The 24,957-nt window shown below is 41.3% G+C and overlaps 1 protein-coding gene across 1 annotated transcript in view; it reads right to left on the reverse strand.

The window, feature by feature from the left end:
* Positions 1-2,533: 2,533 nt before the first annotated feature.
* VWF (von Willebrand factor) overlaps positions 2,534-24,957 on the reverse strand; it is a 224,737-nt gene continuing 202,313 nt past the window's right edge. Inside the window, 5 exon segments of the mRNA XM_043514792.1 lie at positions 2,534-2,887; positions 8,087-8,184; positions 15,985-16,024; positions 17,548-17,676; positions 18,619-18,717. Of these exon segments, the coding sequence (XP_043370727.1) occupies positions 2,702-2,887; positions 8,087-8,184; positions 15,985-16,024; positions 17,548-17,676; positions 18,619-18,717 (552 nt within the window). The 3' untranslated portion in view covers positions 2,534-2,701.

Raw genomic sequence — 24,957 nt, forward strand, 5'->3', positions numbered from 1 at the left:
AGTACAGCCCGTGGGCCACATCACTGTTACAATATTTGTGCTTCATGTTATTGATGCTTAATGCATGTCTATGTGTGTGTACACACACACACACACACACCACCTACCTATAATGCATGCCTATATACACATACAATGTAGACCTGATCAATGAAATTGTTTTTAATTAACTTTATTAATATAACTTCATAAGCAAAATTTTATGAATGAAACATTCATTTATAAAACCAGTTACCCCAATAACTGGCTAATTGAGTTTCACTTTCAATCCAATTGCTGCTTAAATCACTGAAACTTACACCATTTCAACACTGTAACTTCTGCTCACTGTTTGCCATTCATTACACTTGTCCATATTGTAACTCAAACTCCATTTTAAAATGCTCACTCCATTTTGTAAACCCTGCTGCAACCTTCATTTGGCAAAACCCTGATGTAATCTTATTAGTGTAGTTTAGATGCGTGAATGGGGTATGTATGGATGATAGAATCAACCTCCAGCCCCAGCCTGTCCTGATGAAATAAAGTGTAAACACCAACAGCTGAAGATGCAGACAACAGCCCTGACAAAGCAAGAAGAGTCCACCCTAAAAAGAAAAGAACAAAAGTACAAATGAAGAAACATCAAAGCCAGATCCCAGGCTGAAAGTCATGTCTGCAACTGACGGGTGATCAATCACACCGAACCCAGAGGCAGTGTGATACAGCAAGACCTATAGACTCTGGATTCAAACAAAAGGCTACAAAAAGGATGGGTGGGATGGAAGACTTTGGAGGGTAATGTTCTGCTTCCAACAGCAAGGGGCATCGGTGCATGCCCAACAGAGACCCAGCCCTTCCTCGTGCCCGGCTTTCCTGGCCAGTTAGCCACCATAAACTACAATCCCAAGCTGTGAAATCAAGCACAAACTCAAGCTACGTTCATTACTGGTAACTATCTAGCAGCTGCAGAACATTTTGTTTGTGTGTGTGTGTGTGTGTGTGTGTGTGTACTGACGTCTTGTCCCGAGATGATCTGGTGTAGTTTTATCTGTGTAACAACGTGCTCACACACACACACATACAAAATGGCTGATGTTGGTATGGTGGGCCCCATGTTTTTCTTGGCAGGGGGGCTAGGATGCCACCCTTTGCCTCTGTTCTTGGGACACCAAGGGCCCTGCTAGTGGCCTTGGAAGGTGATAGAGGAGGGAAGGGGTCTGGGTTTGTGCCTCACTCTGAGCCCCAGCCCCTGTGGGTTTCTTACCCTCTTCCCCCTTGGGTAGGGTTACCCTGAGTCCTTGAAATTGGAGGAGGGAGACTCCCTTCCTCCGGTTCTCTGGTCTTTCAGTTCTCAGCATCACCTCCAAACTCCAGTTCTCCCTCCACCCATCTTCCTGAAGCAGGGTTTTTTTAATTAGGTTCCTGACAGGACCTTAATTGACTACAGATGCTTCAATTAACCTGTAGTAATCTTCCCTAGTCTACAGGGAACCATGCCTTAATTAGGTTAGGGTTTATGCCCACCCACTTCCCAGCACCCAATAAGACCATTCTCCCTCTGCTCCCTGGCCATGTTGCATCACAATATATATATATATATATATATAGGCATGCATTAACTACTCCATAATTGGCCTTCACCATATCTATCTATCTAATATATAATAGATAGATGTGATGCAGATAATACATATTATTAGCATGATACATATTTATATGCTAACCAGCACGTATATTAGTGAACAGAGGACAGGACAAGGAGAGCTTTGCCATCCAGGGAATAGATCTTGAGCCAAGGAGACTTGATAAAAAAATGTGTATGATGGTTGACTCACAAGGAAGTTGGGGGGCTTTTTTGATTAGGGAAACTAGGACTACTATGGGGTAATGGTTTGTAGTTATCTTTTGGATAGGAAACACCAGTGATGGATTTGCGGGGTGGGGGGCAAAGACAGATCTAGAGGATCAACGTGAATTGATTTGGAATTGGAGCAGAGGATCCCATCACTAGAATCAGTCTATCTCTGGAGTAACGGATGCTTGCACTGCCTATGAATGAATAGAGAACTTCAAGGATGTCAATCAGCACCTTCCACCAGCACTAAGGAGTCTCTTTAGCATTCATTTGTAGAAACATTGCAAAGTGATACTTGGCTGACTGAGTCATAGTCAGCTATGTTTCAGTGTGCTGAGAACATTATCATCTTTCTCTCTGAGGTATCCCATCATACCTTTCAAGCTGCTGAGGCCTAAAAGTGGGACACAATGTGTGGCAAAGACCCAATATGAGGGAAACAAATAAATTATTTGGTCAGGAAACATGAAATACTATGGGATTCATTCCTTTGGTGTAAATAACTCCTCCTGTAACCTCTGGTTCATATTTTCATGTTCATTTTCTTTCTTTTGAGTTAAATAATATTCAGTGATAAAAATGAGGGGAAACCAAACTTATGTAGAACAGAGGTAACTTTGATCTTAAATGAGTGACATCCCTTGAAACAAGGGACACAGTACAGGTCACAGTAGCCCAAGTAAAACAGTCAAAAAATGCTCTTAAATAAGCTTTACTTTTATTGTTTGGTATGTTGATACAATGAGTGCAATGGACAGAATCATTTGGAAGAAAACAGTCTAAATAAAGAAAGTGAGATTTGCATGGTAAATTCCTTGGCCATTAAAAATAAAGGTTAAATGAAGCAGCTTCTGGAAAGGTTTACTATGTACATTGACGAGAAAAGCATTCACACTCCACTGCGGATGGTACTTCATGCTGCACCACTGTGCCATTGGCACAGCGCAGGGGGACGTTCACCGGAACTGTCTGAGTAGCTGAACAACAGGTACACTCATCTTCAAGTCTATTCATTTCAATGGAGTACTTAGTTTTGCTTCGGCATTTGCCCTGAAAGTGAAACAGATACAAAGTTTGAATCTTGCCAAATAATATTTTACTCCACAGATTTCTGATAAAGGTCCCAATTCTGCTCTCAGTTTTATCCAAGCAGCCCCAAGAAAGCTAATGGAAGTTTTTCCAGGACTTTGCAATGGATTCATTTGATTGCTCGGGCATGTAGGAAAGATATCAGGAGGGCCAAATCGCACCTGGAGCTGCAGCTAGCAAGAGATGTCAAGAGTAACAAGAAGGGTTTCTTCAGGTATGTTGGCAACAAGAAGAAAGCCAAGGAAAGTGTGGGCCCCTTACTGAATGAGGGAGGCAAGCTAGTGACAGAGGATGTGGAAAAAGCTAATGTACTCAATGTACTCAATGCTTTTTTTGCCTCTGTTTTCACTAACAAGGTCAGCTCCCAGACTGCTGTGCTGGGCAACACAAAATGGGGAAGAGATGGCCAGCCCTCTGTAGAGATAGAGGTGGTTAGGGACTATTTAGAAAAGCTGGACGTGCACAAGTCCATGGGGCCGGACGAATTGCATCCGAGAGTGCTGAAGGAATTGGCGGCTGTGATTGCAGAGCCCTTGGCCATTATCTTTGAAAACTCGTGGCGAACGGGGGAAGTCCCGGATGACTGGAAAAAGGCTAATGTAGTGCCCATCTTTAAAAAAGGGAAGAAGGAGGATCCTGGGAACTACAGGCCGGTCAGCCTCACCTCAGTCCCTGGAAAAATCATGGAGCAGGTCCTCAAAGAATCAATCCTGAAGCACTTAGAGGAGAGGAAAGTGATCAGGAACAGTCAGCATGGATTCACCAAGGGAAGGTCATGCCTGACTAATCTAATCGCCTTTTATGATGAGATTACTGGTTCTGTGGATGAAGGGAAAGCAGTGGATGTATTGTTTCTTGACTTTAGCAAAGCTTTTGACACGGTCTCCCACAGCATTCTTGTCAGCAAGTTAAGGAAGTATGGGCTGGATGAATGCACTATAAGGTGGGTAGAAAGCTGGCTAGATTGTCGGGCTCAACGGGTAGTGATCAATGGCTCCATGTCTAGTTGGCAGCCGGTGTCAAGTGGAGTGCCCCAGGGGTCGGTCCTGGGGCCCGTTTTGTTCAATATCTTCATAAATGATCTGGAGGATGGTGTGGATTGCACTCTCAGCAAATTTGCGGATGATACTAAACTGGGAGGAGTGGTAGATACGCTGGAGGGGAGGGATAGGATACAGAAGGACCTAGACAAATTGGAGGATTGGGCCAAAAGAAATCTAATGAGGTTCAATAAGGATAAATGCAGGGTCCTGCACTTAGGATGGAAGAATCCAATGCACCGCTACAGACTAGGGACCGAATGGCTCGGCAGCAGTTCTGCGGAAAAGGACCTAGGGGTGACAGTGGACGAGAAGCTGGATATGAGTCAGCAGTGTGCCCTTGTTGCCAAGAAGGCCAATGGCATTTTGGGTTGTATAAGTAGGGGCATAGCGAGCAGATCGAGGGACGTGATCGTTCCCCTCTATTCGACACTGGTGAGGCCTCATCTGGAGTACTGTGTCCAGTTTTGGGCCCCACACTACAGGAAGGATGTGGATAAATTGGAAAGAGTACAACGAAGGGCAACGAAAATGATTAGGGGTCTAGAGCACATGACTTATGAGGAGAGGCTGAGGGAGCTGGGATTGTTTAGTCTGCAGAAGAGAAGAATGAGGGGGGATTTGATAGCTGCTTTCAACTACCTGAAAGGGGGTTTCAAAGAGGATGGCTCTAGACAGTTCTCAATGGTAGCAGATGACAGAACGAGGAGTAATGGTCTCAAGTTGCAATGGGGGAGGTTTAGATTGGATATTAGGAAAAACTTTTTCACTAAGAGGGTGGTGAAACACTGGAATGCGTTACCTAGGGAGGTGGTAGAATCTCCTTCCTTAGAGGTTTTTAAGGTCAGGCTTGACAAAGCCCTAGCTGGGATGATTTAACTGGGACTTGGTCCTGCTTTGAGCAGGGGGTTGGACTAGATGACCTTCTGGGGTCCCTTCCAACCCTGATATTCTATGATTCTATGATTCTATGATTGGTCTTCATTGGTTGTTGGTCTCATGCTTCATGTTTTCAGCCAAATGCCAAAATACTATTTCACATCTCCCTTGAAATGTTTACACACGTAAGGTAATCCTGAGCAACAGTTAATGTCACAAACAAGCACATACACTAAAATATCCTAGAATGTTTACAATATTGTGGTAAGTTTGATAGGTCCAGATAACAATAGGAAACAATAGTAGTGGGGCTTTGGGCACCATTATTACAACAGTCTTTAAAGTTTGAAAAGAATTGTGTTAAGCCTGATCTAACGGGATTGTGGACTTCAAAGTACACGACAGACCAGAGGCATCTTAACTTTTGTTTCATTTATTTCTAGAGCATCCATAACTCCTGTTGCCCTGCACCCTAATCATCTTCATTGCTTCCCTCACACCATTCTCTCCAAATGTGTTAGTTCCTTTTCCACATTTTTCCAGTTTCTCTGTATCTGTTTTCTATTACAGCAACTCAGACTGTACACAGTATTGCAGCTGTTTTAAATTTGTTTGACTAAATGAAAATTTTGAAGGAAAGTGTCAGATTTTTCCACAAAAGCTCTTGGTTTCTGGATGGAAAATCAAGGATTGGTTTTCAGCAATTTTTGGCCAAACAATTTTGGTTTTCTGTTGCTGAATTTTGACTTTTTAATCAAAAAAATGAAAATGTTTTTTTTTTATAAAGTCAAAATTATCCAATGAAAATTTTTATAAATTATTTTTTATTTTCCATTTTCATCACAATTTTCTGGAAGAAAAATTCTCCAACCACCTCTACACAGTATTCAGTTTACCAGTGCTGCATAAAGAGGAAAAAATATTTCTTTGATTCCTTCTGTACAATACTGTTTCTACACAACTTAATTGCATTTATCACAAACATAATGAAAAACCCCAAAACTGAATACTCCTCTTTGATTTCTAACAAGTATTTGTGCAGCCATTCGTGCTTATCCTTGTTACATTGTATTTTATTCTTCTGCCTGTTTCCCTAATTTATACAGTTCATGTTGTATCATACCAATATTTTGTACATTAGCAGCTATCCATGTTCTGTTTCTCTATTATTTACAATATGTAAAAACAAACCAAAATAATCATAATAGTCCATGAAACAGGCCAAACTCTGTAGTCTTCACTTTGGATTTCCTCAGTCCTTATGTGCAATCAAATCAATGGTAGGTTTCCTCAGGAAGGGCTACAGGCACAACAACAATTTACATTGTAGCTTATACTATTCTAAACCATTGTATAGGTCTTAATGTACAGGTTTGTAAGGATCACTTGCTAGCATTTCTGAGATGAAAAGCAACAGTGATTCTGCTCTATCAATAACAAGAGGTTTTAGGAGCGGAGCTCATAAATGCGTTACCCAATTCCAATTGATCTGATAGGCAGCCTCTGAGCACACCTGCACATGACTTAGTTGGCAGAATGCCTATCTTCCCTGGTTTGTGAATCATAAACAAAAACAGGTGCCTCCCTGCAGCCCAGATTTAGGCACTAATTTCCAAGAGAGGGGTGGAGCTTAGCACACATCCTTGTCATCGGTGTCTCCCATGGGCTAGCTTAGGCAGCTCCCCACCTAGTTTGCAGGCTTTGTGGATCACGTTCTAAGGTGCCTATCTCTCCCCATGTATTGTACAGGAGCCGAGGCAACTAACTCAGGCTTTGTGGATCAGTGTTGTTCCTGTGATTTTTCTAGGCACCTAAAAGTTAGCCTTTGTGACACTGAGCATCACAATGCTTAAGTCCCTTTTTCTGAGCCCATGTGTTTACCCAAAATGAAATATGGCCAGTTTTCTGAATTAAAATCTTCACATTAGGAAATCTGCCCTGGATCTTTCATAGCCACAAGACCCAAATAGCTACTGACTTAGTGGAGAGAGATGATAATGCAGCAGTTTTCTTATTTTGGAGTTAAGCAAGTATTGGACAGCATTTCTGAACCGTTGAAATGTCCTCTTCCCTTAAGGGTTTTATGGTTTGAGAACAGCAGCTGGAGGTCTTGAAGACTCTGGGGCACATGGTCCCGAGTCACTGCACCCAACTCCACCCCTTTCCAGCTGGTCACAGAAAGGAGAAAGATGCTCCATTTGGCAACTACAGCAGTCAAAGAAATTATCCCTATGAGAAAGTGATAAAAAAATTACCCTCCCTAATCCCAGTGGGGTTTAAAGTAAAAATTCAGGTATAATAAAAACAGAATGGGAAGTTATTCTGTTGCAGTCAGCCTGGGAACCGAGCTTCTCATTTGTTTCCCAGTGCCATCTATCAAAGATAGAAGGGGACATCTGGAAGGAATGTTCTGCTCCTGTTTCAGATTGTATCTGCTGTATTACATGAGCGGAGTGATGGGGAGGAGAATCCCGTGGCATTAAACTTTTGTTCAAATTATGGAAATTGATGGGATATGTGGAACATAAGAGCACAGTGTGTGGGCTCAAATACTGAAGTCGCATCAAATCCTACAGAGCTCAGTTTTTAAACCTGGGTGCTTACATGTTAGACACCTAAATACTTATTTAGGCATTGATGTGTTGACTTAGGAGTATAGAGGGGGATTTATGTGCCTAACCTTAGGGTCACAGATTTGAAAACTGGGCCCCTTAAAATTAAGGGTGAAGTTCATTCAAGTGCAGAAGATCCCCACAAGGCAATTTAATATCCACATGTCTCTCCAGGAACTAGAAGCAACATGAATGCAGCTTCTGTGTATTCTGAAGTTGATTTTCTTATCAGCCCCAAACAGGGGGAAAAATCAGGTTAGACTAAATGGAATCAAATGTACACAGTTGAAACTCCTGCATAACTGGTGCAGAGACAGAAGTCAATGTTCCATTCTGCTGAGTGGAATGGAAGCTAGTGAAGAGCCAGTGATTTGCCCTTGGGTGGAATAGAGAAGCAAATTAATTCCCTTCAACAAACCTTGTTGAGATACCCTGTGCAAAGGCCATTTACCTTGGCTTTGAGCAGCGAGGGCTGAATACATGAAAGAGTCAGACCTTTACCTAGCAAGAGGAGGGAAATAGCACTGTGATTTCCTACTATGCAAAAATGTAGCAAACCATTCCCTTTGAAAGTGTGTCGTGTTTTGCCACAGTTCTGTACTGACAAAATGAAAATAGATTTTTCTTACCTCACACTGGAAAATAGGCACTCCATCTACAGCCTCACAGCCATTGATATTCAGATATGTCAGCCTGGAACTTACTTGTCTGCATTCTGCTTTTATACCTACCAAGTCAAGAAAGAAGGGAAATCTGCCAACGGTTGAAGACTTTTTAAAAAAAACATTCTGGCACCATTCTCTGCTTAGTACACACAAAACTTGTCATTGGCCTTATGCCATTATTAGCAAGTCCCCTAGTAAAAGAAGTCAGATATGTTTCCATTTGGTAATTAACACAGGGTACTGTGAACATACAGTACTGCAGCCTTAAAATTCCACAGAATACCGCTGAGTTCCTGCATAAACCAATCAGAAACAACAACAGTAAAAGAATGTCTTGCTGAATGACCAGCAATATGTTAAAGCCCCAGAATAGTACCTCACCTGGCTCTTGTTCCATTGAATAATATGTATTATAAATCTATGGCTTGTTATTTTTTTCCCAAATAGGATTCTTGATGGATTATAGTTAACAAATAAAAGATGTACAGTTGCGCCACTGCACCATTTTAAGTCTAGACCTGCCCATAATAAGTTACAACCAGTAAAACACACCCCTTTCCCATTAACTCACAACTGGTTAAGTCATTAGTTGTCAATCTTGATTGGCTTCCAAGTTCAAGAGTTGGAATATACTGCAGAAAAGGATCACATTCTTTCACTGAAATAAACACTGTGCAATGTTTAGCACCACTGGCATAAGAAGGTGCAATTCCAAGGGGTGTCAAGAAATGAACATCCAAAATGACTTTTGGATTGAAACTTCCCCTTGTCAGCACCAACTTTCAAAATGGACTAACAGGGTTATTTCCTATGGAAATTTACTCTGAGATGTACGTTCAATTTTGCAGCATGAAAATAATGGGGTTAAATTCTCCATTCCCATTGCTGGACTTGGAGGGTAAAAGCCTGACTTCTGTCAATGGAAGTTTTGCCATTGATTTTAATGGGGACAGGATTCCACCCTGAGCAACTGCCGTTTCGTGCTCTTGACACTAGAGGATAAATGCTGACTGTCCCCCCTCTCCACCTCAAGAAGAATCCACATAAAAGGCAATACAGCACTAGATCTACAGAGCATGTTTGTCGGTGGGATGCTATTAGGCTTGGGGAGGAGCCAGAGTGCTGTTGATTGGTTCCATGAAGCAGGGCTACTGCAGCCCATAGGCTGTGTTCGTTACTGGATAGCAGTTCCCTTTTCCCTCCCACCAGCCCTGTACAGATCTGGATTTTATACATATGATAAGATAATTTGGCCCAACCACTTTATTCATTTTCCCATGCTAGCTAATGATTTGCAAAGGAGGGAATTCGCTTCTAAGTAGCCTTTCTACACACAGAAAGCAGTTCTTCATTTGCATTGTTAATACAGCACCATTCCTGTGTGTCAAGATGAACTCTTACTTTAACTCTAGCTAGCAAGTGAATCTTCCATGACTGGGAGGCAGCCTATTATTAAGCGCTCAGGTTGATTCTTTATCAATTAGAATATATATTTTACTTTCTATATTGTCCCTCTCCACAGCCATTCATTTGGACAGAACATTGCAATCTGCTGGCCAGCTGCAAATTGACCAAAGAAATATAACTTCCCTTTGACTTAAGTATCCTCTCAGCAGCTAAAAAAGCAGCTTCCCATCTTTTTTTCAAGGTAACATTTCCAGCCTTCGCAAAAAGAAAAGGAGTACTTGTGGCACCTTAGAGACTAACAAATTTATTAGAGCATAAGCTTTCGTGAGCTACAGCTCACTTCATTGGATGCATTTCCAGCCTTATTGCTTTTCTGCCTTTCTAGCACTTCACAAGTGGTCTGAAAAAAGCTCCACAAGGTGAAAAGTAAAGGAGTACTTGTGGCACCTTAGAGACTAACAAATTCTGTAAGGTGCCACAAGTATTCCTTTTCTTTTTGTGAATACAGACTAACACGGCTGCCACTCTGAAGAGTGAAAAGTGTTTGCTGGCCGCAAGGCTGGAAATGCCAGCTCACTTTCAGTGCTTTAATCACTTTGTTTGATAAAACATGTCCAAGCAGAGTGCAGACACAGACAGTCACAATAGTTGACATACATCCCATTTCAAAATAACTGTCATCAGACTGTCGCCATATCTTCAATGTTTCTTTGCTCCCAGCTGAGAGATGTATTGGCCAATCACATCAAATTGGTTGATTTATTTTGGATTTCATAAGCCACACCTCCTCCAGAGAGGTCAGGTCACATGTACATAATTTAATGAAATGGACAGTGTCAAGATCAGAAAGGGAGAAAAAAAGATGAATAGCAGAGACACAACTATGCTTCTTTCAGGGGTGGAAAGAATAGGATCATCCTCTCCCTACAAACCACCATATCCCAGAGCACCACCACTTCCTATCATCTCACTCCTGCAGGCAAAAGCCTAAGAAAAATGATAAACCCAGCACTATTTCCTTAGGCCCATAATAACAGGCTCTATTGGAGCAGTTGGGGAGCAAGTACAAGAGTGGAAGGCACCCAGCCCTGAAAATATTCAGCTACCAACTCCCTTGTGTTGAAGACAAGGAACCATTCACTCAAGCTGACCTCAGTTGCCTTGGTATACCACAGAGTGGGAGGATGGCTTCATAGACAGCCAGTGCCCCGGCCAATATATAGACCAGAGTCAACACCTTGATTTGCACCTTTAACTGAATAGAATCTATTTTTAACAGTTATTTTTTTTTATATTGAGTAGGCTGAATGACTTGGAAAGGTTATGCAACCTGTATATCAACCTTTACAGCCACAAGAAATTGATTATTCTATTATCTGGGGTATAGGTAACAGGCTACATATTACTTTATTATACATTGTGGGCTTTGATGAATCGTTAGGCCATGACAGACATTTAATTAATTAAAGGGATGGGATAAAGAAGGAAAATTGTGCACTAGAGGAAGATTACCATTTGACTCAAAGCCAGTAGCCTGAGTAGTGTGAAGGAGATCTGATCACCAGAGACAGAGCTCCTTTTGAAATTAGGTGTGTTAGTGAGGGAGTGAGTGAATGTGTGTAAATCAGGGGTTCTCAAAATGGGGGTTGGGACCCCTCAGGGGGTCACAAGGTTCTTACGTGGGGGGTCGCAAGCTGTCAGCCTCCACCCCCAAACTCCACTTTGCCTCCAGCATTTATAATGGTGTTAACTATATAAAAAAGTGTTTTTAATTTATAAGGAGGGGTCACACTCAGAGGCTTTCTATGCAAAAGGGGTCAGCAGTAGAAAAGTTTGAGAACCATTGGTGTAAATGATGTTTAAGGTAAATATATTATCAAGATTGAAGGGTTAGTATTCATACAGTGCATTTACTATAAATGCTAAGGATGGCTTTTCTTCTCTCTGATCTTGACTATACATTTACAGGCTCAGATGTTCCAAGGCAACTAGAACATTTAACCACACAATTTCCATTAGAGCAATGTGGCTAACGCCTTTAGTTGGTTTTTAAAATCACAAGCTGCTTGTTTGTGATTTTTCTATTATCCTGCATACAGACTGCTCTTAAATATATAATTGTGGTTCCATTGAAATATTGGGACTTACTATATAATGACTGACAACTGGGATGGCACTTATTAAGTTGGAGTCATTAGTATCTTTGGGGAGAGTAAGAAAAGTGACCTCCTGCACCCTAAACAGAAAGTTCAGGCCACTTCCTTTATTTTTTTTTCCATTTTAACCCACCCCATCAATGAGATCTCATGTCAGAGTCACTGTCCTTCCTTCCACTTACCACTAGAAGGGAATCCCTTCCAATCATATCAGTCTGTATAAAGTGGCCTCAAATATGTTAAGGGCTGTTATAAAGAGGATTATGATCAATGGTTCTCCATGTCCGCTGAAGGTTGGACAAGAAGTAATGGGCTTAATCTGCAGCAAGGGAGACTTAGGTTAGATATTAGGAAAAACTTTCTAACTATAAGGAGAGTTAAGCTCTGAAATAGGCTTCCAAGGGAAGTTGTAGAACAGGCTGGACAAACACCTGTCAGGAATGGTCTAGGTTCACTTGGTTCTGTCTCTAAATAGGGGACTGGACTTGATGATTTCTCAGGCCCTATATTTCTATGATGCTATTATTCTAATATCAATGTTTAATTGGCTGGAGGGTTCATATCCAAGTGAGAAAAGCACTCTTCCCTGAAGGGAGTCAGCAGTCCTTTCCAGGATTACTTTGTCCAGGTCAGCACCTGGTGGTGACACTAGACAGGACAGGTTGTCCTAGGGTGACCAGACAGCAAATGTGAAAAAATCGGAATGGGGGTAGGGGGTAATAGGAGCCTATAAAAGAAAAAGACCCAAAAATCTGGACTGTCCCTATAAAATCGAGACATCTGGTCATCCTAGGTTGTCCTTAGTGAGCCTGGGAGCTACAGAGTCAGGGAGAACCACAGGGTCAAGTCTGTGTAAAGTGGCCTCAATCAACAAGCCCCTTTATATTCATTATAACCAATTCCCATCTCTTCTCTATATATGCCAGCCTGTGGAAACAGGCATGCTGTCTCTGTAACACTCTCAAACTTTGTCCATCTTGGGAGCAAATGACCAGGAATAGAGGCTCAAACTCAGGTCTTTCACATGGGAATGAAAAACACTAGCATTAGACCCCTACGGGTGGTTAACCGCATAATATAACATGCTGCTCACAATTCACTTTGATTATTGGGTTTGGTTTACTGTGATTCACAAAGTAAAAAGAATGTAATTTCAAAGATAATAGGTTTCATTCACTTGTAAGATATGTTGGCTCCTGCCCAGTGGAGGGCCCATGGGAGTGGAAAATATGCCAGGAAGAAGACTGCAGTGGAGAAAGACACCTACAAGCTTTGCTCCAGAACTAGTCAGTGCCAATGTAACAGTGGACGGCACAGGTTGGAGGATGGCATGGCCAAGGCTGATTTAGTACTTCCCCTCTACAGGTGATGCTCCTTAGGAACCAGAGTCAGAATTTAAAATCATTCTCACCTGGTAGCACCTAATGGCAGAGACAGCCTGAGGGCAAATGCCACCTGCCCTCCCTGGGTGTGAACCCGCCCTTGGGTAAAGTAGCCTCTGCTGGCATGGAGGGGTGTAATTTTCAACCCCTACACCAACAGAAGTGAATTCATTTTTTGACATCTGTAAAATGTATGTAGGGACATCAGCATGGTTTGGAACTGGGATTTTTCTTTATATTTTCCTTACAGTGTGCAGGATATTTCCCCACTTTGTTAATTAAAGTCTGTAAGAGATATAGAGAACAGATATGCCTTCAATGATTAATAACCATTAATTCCTCCTGGCCCTCAAGAATTAGAAAAGTTATCCACCTCGGTTTATTCCAAAATAGTTTCCACCTAGGAAGTGAAGACAATAAGAAAACGGTTCATATTGTGTGAGACACTTTGTCTAAGGACACACAGATAAGCTACAGTTGGGAGTTCCACTCCCCAAGAATAGAAACTAAAATGGCTAATGAGAGCATTTTTAATCGCCAAAGCAAGAATCTCTCATAATTTGGATATGGACAAATTCTTCCTCCTTCCTCCCAAGCTAGGTAAAAAGAACTCCAAAAAGTTACCAGGCAAGGTTAACATCCTATTTTCCAATGAAAAGTTTCCTACTTCACTTTGTGAGTGGGTCAAGAGATGAGTGGGGATGATGCAATTTAAGCAAACTAAAAATAACCTGCTGTGTCATGGAAAAGTCTCTCCTCACATCCCAGGATTAAGATGATAAGACAAAGTGATGAGATTTCATTTAAAAAATTGTATTTCCCTTTCTGTTCTTTAACATAAGTAACAACAGGTTATTTTGATTACGTCTACACTCTCTAGTGAGACACCAAGTAACACTGTTTTTGATTTTAACTAAAGCATGCTCTCCATTGTAAGTCCAAGCACATTGGCCTAAGAGAGGTTTAAAACAACAATTTTAAGCAATTGCTTTTGATATTCTAAACTTGTCCCTTTTGGTCCAATCCATTCAAACAGCAGGGACCACACTCTTAAATGTGCCTGAAAGACAAGTGTATCCTTGGAAGTGTGCTAAATGTGTTAGGCAAGAATTGAGCCTCTCCTGTTCTCTGCCTGTGGCACATAATAGTCTAGTCTCATGTGGGCTGTAATACTTTGGTCTCATTTTGGTTGTTGGGTTTAGTGTGTGGGTGCAGGGTGCTGTTGGTGGCCTTTGATATACAGGCTCAGACTAGATAATCAGGTGGTCCCTTCTGCCCTTAAACTCTATGACTTTATGGTCATCAGTAAATGTAATGAGAAATCTTGGTGATTCGCATTATTCCGTAGTATAACTGTGGAGCCTCGACTCTAGTCTGTGATAATTGTTTGCACGATTTGGCTGTGTCTACACTTGAATGGTGAATTGTTGATTGTTTACTAATGTGGTTCTGGGTGAATTAATAAAGTGTTCAAGTGTCCTGAAAAGAACCCAGTGTTAAAATTAGTAAGCTAGCTCCCTGGATTCAATAAAAAGGTCTTATCCTATTGGATTCCATTCTATATTGGCTATAATACATATCTAGTTTGTTAGATTTCAGCTCTAAAATCTAATTAGCATCTTGATACATTCATAAAAATTGACACACACACCCAACCCTTTCACACTGACAAGTCTCCCTCAATCTTTTAAATATAATGTGGAAATGTGTAAGGGTTAATAGACAATTTTCAATATTAATTCCTTGCTTGAAGCGTGGATAAAATCCCTCTTAACTAAATTACCTTTGTGAACCATTCAACGATAGTCTATTATTTCAATAGCTTCCTGACTTTTATCTCTTAAACCCAGAACTCACTGATATGTAGACAGGCCATGGAAGCAAATGCTCGGAGTTAACTTCCCCAAAGTGGTGTATTGTTACAGCAATTACCGTGGTTGTGCAGTGATGGTCTGCTGTGCTTGCCATCTTTTATTTATTAGCACATGCCCAGAACAAATAAAAGAGAGAGAACAGAGGGCACACGAGGTGCTGACATTTTGACCTTAAAAATGAGTCTTTCTGTTAAGAGCTAAAATAACTTCAAATTGTTCACCAATTTATTTGCAAAGTTTCAAATTTAAAGCCTTTATGTTCATAGGAATATTCAAAGGTTAGTTTGGGGATAATAGCACAATCCTGCAACCCTCATTTGTGAAAATAAACCCTACCCTCTGGAATAGCCCAACTGAAATGAATGGCATTATTTATGTAAGGATCACATGACTAAGGGTTTGCAGGATTGGCCAAAACTGTTTATTTTGAGACCCAGTCAAAGTAGGCATTATGAATACACACTTGTTCTGAATTTATCTCATTTTCTGGTTATTAAATTATTCATGAACAGATTATGATTTCCATATTTATTATTCAGTTTTCAGTTTTCACTGGATTGTTTTACTAAATAATTTTAAGCCTATTGAGTGCTCACAAAACATTTGCTTCATATATTCAATATCGGGTTGACTGATTGGTCACCCAGTTTGTGTGGAGCTGTTCCTGCTCTCTGGCTAAATTACTGAAATTGTTTCAACAGGAAAATAATGAATGATGAATAATAAACATTCATAATAAATTTTGGAATGACTGATTATTCACGCTAAAATGTGTGAAATTTTGGGGATTTGCCAATGTTTTCTAGGCATACCCTGCTGTTGTCTAAACAATCATGAATAATATGACCACACAAGTCACACTGAGACAAACTTGGTGATTTTAGTCACAAAAATATGTGAATCAGTGTTGACATTTGTTTGGATTTTTTGAATTAGCTCTCTTTTACTGTACCCATATCATAAATGTAAAACTTGGCTTCTTATGTAGTAGACTACATTTTGAGAGGTTGTAAAAGAAAGACATTTGTAGCATAATTACTTACATGTTTCACAACAGGTATTGTCAAGTTTTGCGATTTTACCCTAAGAGAGAACACATGCTCCAGTTTAGGTACAAACAATATTTACACAGTCATCTAAAAATAGTCAGACTTGTATTCAGTTTCTCTATAATAAGAAGTTATGAACTATGTTCCTGTGTTATACATATAATAGAAGTCTGCCGAAATATTGATTTTCCTATCATTTGACATCATTTAAGTTTAGGAATATTAAACAGCTTTTAAGTTTTTCCACACAACCAACTGATGTTGCTCATAGGGCATCATTATCTTATAACACCTGAATGTCATTAGATGTACAAACCAATTTTTACCTTTTGGAGCCATAACTCTGAGGACTTTCTGTGTTACTGAGGGTAAACATGTAATTATATTTTCATTTACGTTTCTTTAAAATGGCTGCCAGTGCTACCACTGGATCTCTGACCCTGCTTCACCTGAACCTGTGAGAGTCAGTAACTGAATAGGAATATATTTATGTCAAAGATACATTTGGAAAATGTATTTTAAAAATATGAGAGCTGGATAGTGGGACTTTCCAATTAAAAAGCAAACTATTACCCTTTGGTTTGAAAATGAGATCACCAAAGGGAGATAATACACTCACAGTCTATGGTTTTGGGCCTATCCCATTATTTTTCAAATAGTTTTCCTTTATATATCTCTTCTCCAGTTTATGGAGGTATGTACAGTAGGGATAGCAAAAAGGAGTACAGATTTCATTTCACTTTTTGCATGTATGAGACAAATCCACTATATAGGGTGGGCTTGCCTGTGGCCTCACTACCCACTGCCACGTTATAAGAAAGAGACACAGGCAGGCAGAAACCTGCAGTAGCAGCAACTGCTATATCCTTTAAAAGAACATAGCTTGCATTCCACACCCCAGCTCAAGGATAGCCTCAAATTATCAAGCAATGCAGAAGGGGTTGGGTGCGGAGGGATACGACTAGCATGTCCAGCCGTGCTACCACTTCCCATGTTATTGCACTAAGGGAGTGTAAGCATCTGGATTTAGACTGCTGCCTATGCAAAGGGGAAGGCTATCTGCATTCTCCTCTCATCTTCATACTCAAGAGTAGCCAGAATCTGCTGCTACATCATATGCACACATGCACTTTAGTGATGGATGAAACACAAAGTTTGGAGGTTCAGTTCCACTGAGACTCCAAAAGATCAGATGCTTCTCCACACTTCTTTGCTCTGAAAACTGGACTAAGAACATCATGAGATCAGCATTCCCCCTCTGGTCCCCAGCACTTCCTGGCTTTGGATGGGCTGAAAATACTGGAAGATCAGCCTTTCCCATGTTTATTACAGTCCTATCTGAAACCAGGATATGCAGGAGCCTGTGACATTTATTATTTAAAATAAAAAAAAAACCTTTTCTGAACCTAAAAAAAGGTTTGGGTTCAATTTAGCCGAGGTGTAAGGTGGAAGCTTAGGTTACCCGTTCCTAATACTCATACAGGATTTATATAAAGCCCCATAAACATGACAGAATATATTCAGAAACATGCAAGCAGGACCCATTTCACTACTTACTCCTTCAGCCAAACATCTCCTGGAATCGAATGGAGGGCAGCCAGTGATTCGCTTTTCCCAGATAAATTCCCTTTTCTCATTTACTTTACAAGAATGACTGTCACAGCCATCTTGAACTGTCTCATTCGGCTGTAAAGATTTAAGAGCTGTTAGCTTAGCAGAAAAACAACCTGGAAGGCCACAGTTTTCAGGAAACTATAAAGTTTGACTATTTCTATTATTTCATTGTCATTCAGCTAAGATGCCTCAGCAGGGAGGATTACAAAATATGGAAAATTTTGCTGAGTATATTTGTGTGTCAGTAAGACCTTCTAGTTTTAATTATTTATTATTTGATGCCCTCAATTTGCATGGCACTCTGCAGACATATGAGAAAGCACGTACCCTGCAGCCTTATTAAGTGCCAAAAACCGATGTCCTTGCCTGAGTCCTCACTCTGGCAAAATTCCCATTGACTCGAAGGGGAGTTTTGCTGAATAAGGACTGAGTAAAATGTGAGCAACAAGCTTGGGGATTTGGTCCTAAGTTTGTAGCTTTATGTTCTCTCTTTTGAGGAAAACATGTATATGAATATTTAACCTTAGTTACCATGAGGAGATTCTTAAAAGATCAAAAATTAGACCCAAACGAACTAATGAAAAGAGGTACATACATGCTACTTCCTAAGACATGCTGCCAGTTTTTTAATAAGCAAAAAGCCTCTGATGTTTAAGGGAGTGCCTCGGGTCCATTTCCAATAGCTGCTGGTCGTTTAAAGAAATGAATGATGAACAGGTATTAAGCTATAACCAACAGGGCAACTGAATTCAAACATCAATCCAGGGACAGTTCTGCTGGATTCGTATGTTGTACTGACCTTTATTTGTTCTTGTCTTGTTCATATTTGTTTGAATTTAATCCAAAACATGGGATCTTTGGGCTCACATATCTCTAATTGCTTTGAAAATATTGGTGTTTGCAGCTGCTGTCTAACTGAAGAGGGGCAAAAGAATAGGTGCACCAGTTGCCTCAGTTAAAAGCATGGATGACATTTATGCTTAGTCAACAAAAATGAGTACGCTTAAGACAGACCTTCAGATATAGGATTGTTCCATCTCTCAACTTGATACCACATGAAGTTGGCACACATCTCCCACAGCAGGAACCGCTGATTACTTCCATCCTGTGGTTCTACAATGCAAGTAAATTCGCTGTGGCATTTTTCTGGTTCTCTGGGCCCCTCCACCCTCGCTCACAAACTAAATGTAAGTTTTGGATATGCAATTAACAAAATTACATTCATCAAAACATCTCTAAAAGTCTTGGTTGGGCATAGTCTAGTTAAATGATTTTTATAAAGCTTGACATTATCTCTTGTGCTATTATTGTGTGGGATACTATATGGATGCTGCATGTATGTTATATTGTATAATATGTGCAGGCCTGATTGATCCTGTGTCCACTGACATCCATGGCAAAATTATGATGCTGGATCAGGGCCATGAAGGACAAGTGACTAAAATGCTGCATGTGCCATATGAACCTTACATGCAGCATCAGGCAAGACTTCTCCCTAAAGCCAACACAACTTGCAAAGACGCATGAGAAACCTAGACTAGGAAAAGAAGGGTTAGGAGACTGGTGGACAGTATAAAAGAAGGGAAGGTGGGAGGAGGACAGATTAGGTCAGAGTGGAAGATTGAAGTATGGAACAGAGAAAGGTGGGATGAGAAGGTAAAGGAAAGAGATGGAGGAGTGGATTGGAGGAGGAGGAAATGGTGAGAATAGTAGGGAGAGGGATGGGGAGAGAGAATCAAAGGATGGAGAAACTGGCAGATAAAGTAGAGGGACAAAGAGAAGTGGTGAGAGGGGAAGGAAGTGAAGGATGTGGGAAAGAAGCAGAAGAGAGAGAGATCAATCAGCAGTGGATAGTAGGAGGTAGAGAAAATCAGAAAGGAATTGAGTTAACGTATGAAGACAATGAAAGTCCCCACTACAACTTCTCCAGCTGCTAAACTTAACCAACAGCTGCTTATGATGAGCTGAATCTTTTTAAGACAAACAAACACTTCCTGGGTGAGCCGATACATATATGTTATGCATAGGTTTGTTTAGACAAATTTTTTAAAAGGAAACATTTATGTTTTTACAGTAACCATTAAACCATCAGAAAAAAACACTACTTTATTATTATTTAGGTGAACTGCTAACCTTTCAATTTATCTGCTAGCAAAAATTTGAGTTTAAAATGCACCTAAAATGGTACAAAACAACATAAAACGATGAATAGACTCTACTGTAGTTTGCCGCACTTCCCAAAGCACTGCATTTACTTGCATCATTTCAATGGCTGATCATAGGTTGATACCTTCCTTGTTGAGAGCATGTACTCTAAAGTGATTTGTTCCTTATGACAATGGCTTTTAATATGAAATTAGAATGAAACACAGGGTCCCAATTCAGGAAAGCACCTAAGCTTGAGACCTACTGACTTCAGTGGGACTAAAGGAGTTCATCTCGGTGTACATGAAAATTTCCTTTCATTGAGAAATAAGCCCCACAGAGCCATTACAATAGGTCCTAGCAATGGGAGTATGCCCAGCCCCCTGAAATTGGCTCCTATGCAGACAACATCCACAGCCAGGAAAATTTCATTCTACTTTCCTAATGTACAGATTATATGAACTATGAGGAAAAAGCACAACACTTTCTTCTATTGAAGAGCATGGGAAATTCCCCCAGTGAAACAAACCCAAGTCAATGTCAATTTCCACCTCTGTTCTGGATGTTCCATTTGTCTCCAAGGTGGATTGGATCTCCAAGAAATGAAAATTTTCAGTAAGCACAGATATATTTTCCTATCCTTCATTGTGCTAAGATCTATAGATCCATTACAATGGGATTTTTACAGCAGTGTGCATCCAGGGTAGAAAGCAGGATCATTCTTTAAATGTGGACATCCACAATTAGGTAAATTATGTATCCTCTATCTTTCCCTGGGCACTGAAGGATAGAGAAGAATTCTACCTAAAAATGACATTGGCTAAAGACTGGATGATCAATATGTAGATCGTGGTGAATTTATGGCCATATGGCCAACAACCAGATGTCAATACAGATGATGTAAGTTGTCTGCCACAAGTCTTTCAGTGCTCCTACAGATTGGACGTTGTTGCTTGACAGAAGAACATTTCATGAATTAAATTTGGGAATGAATGCAATGACAGTTGTGAGAGCAATTTGTCCAAATTAAAAGTACAATACTTGGTCTGATGCAAGCAAGTTCCCAACTACATAAATTCATCTGACTACAGATAATAGATATTAGGAAATCTACTTTAAAAATATAGTAAGTATAATGACCCCTGCAACAGGGGTTCAATTTGGGTAGTGCTGTAAGGACCAGAATGAGGTTCTCAGGTTGTGCACTATAACCTTGATGGGCTAGAATTAGGGTAGTTGCCCTAAGGATGCATTTAATGTTGGGAATTGTACAAACTTCCTTTTCTTGAACATACTGAGAACATCATAGGACGGAGATTTTACCTTGTGCTTGGACACTCTCATACAGCCACATTAGAGGCCTCCTGTAGGAATTCAAGGCCATACGTCACTTACTTAATGCAGTAGTTAAACTATGGACCTTGTTTGTCCAGTAGAATACATTATATTTGTTGACTTGTTTTTAGTGTCCATGAGTGATTATCACTTCATCAAAGTGTCCACCTTGAACCTGTCTGGTGATGAAGGGAGGAACGGCTTTTGCAATAGCGAGCCTCTTGTGTAAGGTAGAGACATCGGAAGGTCCAGTGTGAGGTTAGTAAGTCCCAAGAACCACAGTCTCTTCCAATAGAAAGACATAAACAATATTACTGCTGTTCTCTCCTCCCTAGCTTTAGATCGGTCCTGTGGGGGCAGTGGAAGAAGTGGGAAAGTATATAGCAGAGACCTTGTCCAGCTTTGCAAGAGATCATCTGTCACACTGCATCTTGGGTGCTGACACATGAAGAGGCCACAGAGCACTTTATTGCTGTTTCCAGACGGCAAGAGGTTAATCATAGAATCATAGAATCATAGAATATCAGGGTTGGAAGGGACCCCAGAAGGTCATCTAGTCCAACCCCCTGCTCAAAGCAGGACCAAGTCCCAGTTAAATCATCCTAGCCAGGGCTTTGTCAAGCCTGACCTTAAAAACCTCTAAGGAAGGAGATTCTACCACCTCCCTAGGTAACGCATTCCAGTGTTTCACCACCCTCTTAGTGAAAAAGTTTTTCCTAATATCCAATCTAAACCTCCCCCATTGCAACTTGAGACCATTACTCCTCGTTCTGTCATCTGCTACCATTGAGAACAGTCTAGAGCCATCCTCTTTGAAACCCCCTTTCAGGTAGTTGAAAGCAGCTATCAAATCCCCCCTCATTCTTCTCTTCTGCAGACTAAACAATCCCAGCTCCCTCAGCCTCTCCTCGTAAGTCATGTGCTCTAGACCCCTAATCATTTTTGTTGCCCTTCGCTGTACTCTTTCCAATTTATCCACATCCTTCTTGTAGTGTGGGGCCCAAAACTGGACACAGTACTCCAGATGAGGCCTCACCAGTGTCGAATAGAGGGGAACGATCACGTCCCTCGATCTGCTCGCTATGCCCCTACTTATACATCCCAAAATGCCATTGGCCTTCTTGGCAACAAGGGCACACTGCTGACTCATATCCAGCTTCTCGTCCACTGTCACCCCTAGGTCCTTTTCCGCAGAACTGCTGCCGAGCCATTCGGTCCCTAGTCTGTAGCGGTGCATTGGATTCTTCCATCCTAAGTGCAGGACCCTGCACTTATCCTTATTGAACCTCATTAGATTTCTTTTGGCCCAATCTTCCAATTTGTCTAGGTCCTTCTGTATCCTATCCCTCCCCTCCAGCGTATCTAACACTCCTCCCAGTTTAGTATCATCCGCAAATTTGCTGAGAGTGCAATCCACACCATCCTCCAGATCATTTATGACCCCACCATGTGGATTTACAATGAATGAAGATACTTTTGGATTCAGGTTCTACGCTGCTTAGTCTTGTTACCCAATAGGATTCATCCTCAGCCCAGGCCTACACTTGACTCCCCTGGAACTATATGTGGCTGTCTTTATCACAAATCCAAGATACTCCAGAAACCATCTCAGTGTACATGTTGGTTTCACTCTCTCTGTACAGAGCCCTGATCAGAAAAATTGTCCAGAAAGAGATAAAAGTGAACTTCCTTTTTCCTAAACGCCAATATTATTGCTACTATGATCCTGGAAAGAGTCCCTGGAAGCACATGTACAATCAAATGGTAATGTCTGGAATTGAGGGGGGAAAGGGGACATGCATCTGCAAAATGGAAGAATTGTCTGTGTGATGGTTAAATGGGAATGTGAAGATAGAGCTCCTTTAAGAACTTACTTTGATGTGTCACCTTGCTTTGTTCGTTATGGACTCTCTGAGGCTCGAAATGGGATAAAGAACAGCCCTTGATGTGGAATGGATTGTATCACTCTGATCTGAAGTAAAATGAAACTATGTCTCATGTCCTGGCATTGGGAATGGGACAAGGCTGTTCCTGTGATTCTTGCATAGCTCTATAGAGTATCCTCTCTGAACAATGTCCAGTCACTATATTTTGACACAAGTTGTAGGTAGCCATTTGCTCCCAAACTGAAAGAAGGTGGCACCAATCAGGGGTCAAACTCCAGGTAGGGAAGGTTGGGAGTCAAGCAGAATGCTCTGGAGCAAATGAAGGCCACTATGAATCTTGCCTCAGCACCCTGCGCTTGTTCTAGCTATCAATTGCCAAGTGCTATTCTCCTTTGTTGTACTTCAGGGACTGTTTCACTTTATACTGGGACCTGTATTCTTGTTCTAAAATGTCTAGCAGAAACCAAAATTGTAAATCTACTTTTCTAATGACTCTGTGAATAGCCTCAGCTTTCCATAAAGTTTCCCAGCAAGAGAGCTGGGAACTGATTTGCCTGCACATCTGATCTCAAGGGCAAAAACCATGGAGCTATATCTAAGTGGAACAGATTTGTGCCCCAGTATCTTTTTCAGGGAGACCATAATTGCAATACCCCTGTCAGAATTGCTTCTGACTGCATGAGGAAGCACTTAGCGTGTCAGATGACAGTACCTAATTTGTTTGTTTGTTTTTGGTTAGTCTGAGATTTTTTCACGCCAAGGGGAGGCTGAGATGGTAGCTGCCCAGACTTGGCTGCCTGTGAATGGCTTGTAAAGTGAGGAGGTCACTCAGTCAGGTAAAAATCTCCCCCAATTAGAAAAGTCAAGTCCCTGATTACCGAGAAAGATAGCCATATTTCTCTTCTGTAGTGACACCAGGTTGAATCTGGTCTGGTGACTACTGATGAATCTTCTGGACTTATAAAATGGAGGCTAGAAAGAAAGAAATGATGGGCCAAGTGGCCTGTTACTGCCCACTTGTTCTACACCCTCTGGCATTGGCATTGTCCATGCTGTGTCTTGCCCCTCAATCTGTGTCCAAAGAGAGGAGGCTGTTGAGCTCTGCAGTCAAGAGGGAAGAGGGATAAAATGACTCGGGTGCAATTTTCCATCTGGTGTACTGTCCTTCTGGCATCACTCCCCTCATGGAGATGAGGGAGGAGGATCTGCTTGCCCCTAAAGCTGACTATTCCAATCCTGCTGGCTTCTTGCCTTCCTAGGGAAGGGGAGAAGAGGCAACCCTGGCTGGATTAAGTTTAAATGGAGAACTGCACTCTGCCCACAGAACCAGCCAAGCTTCCCAGTGAAATACTAAATAAGGGGCATGAAAACAGGAGATATGGACTTTTCTTTTTGCCTGTGACTTTTTCAGCCTAGTTGTCTCCCTGTACGGGCACCAGCTGCCACAAAAGCTTCAGAGGGGAAATGGAGCTGAGGGGGAAATTTCCCCAAAAGACAAATACAGCCCAGGAAAGCAGCTGGGAATTAGACAGACACATTACTACGCTGAATTGTTAGGCAGGAATTTGAAATAAAGTTCGGAATTTTCCTCAGAAAAGCTTTGCAGTAGAGAGGTCCGGCTGAGCCGCCAGCTGCTGTGGGGGCAGATAAAACTGTAGGGAACTTCAGGGCATGGGCATTGCCTGCTGCTAGTGACTGAAAGTCTAGTTCAGCCCACAAATGGCAAGCAGGCTGAAGTACCCATTATAACAGACTTTTGGACCTTAGCACAATGAAAAATTAAATGCTTTCCTGAACTGGGCTTTAGAACATAATTGGGATTTGACCTCTGACACAGATGCAGAAAAATACAGGACCATACTGTACCCTTCCTTGGCAAGACTTTTGGGAAGGGGGACAGTGAACGCAGTAAACTCTGAGATTGGGGTGCATGCAATGGGTGAGATGACCTTACAACTGCAGAGATTCACAGCATTCCGGGATCATA

This window comes from Dermochelys coriacea, chromosome 1 (genome assembly GCF_009764565.3).
Source record: "Dermochelys coriacea isolate rDerCor1 chromosome 1, rDerCor1.pri.v4, whole genome shotgun sequence".
NCBI classification, from domain to species: domain Eukaryota; kingdom Metazoa; phylum Chordata; order Testudines; family Dermochelyidae; genus Dermochelys; species Dermochelys coriacea.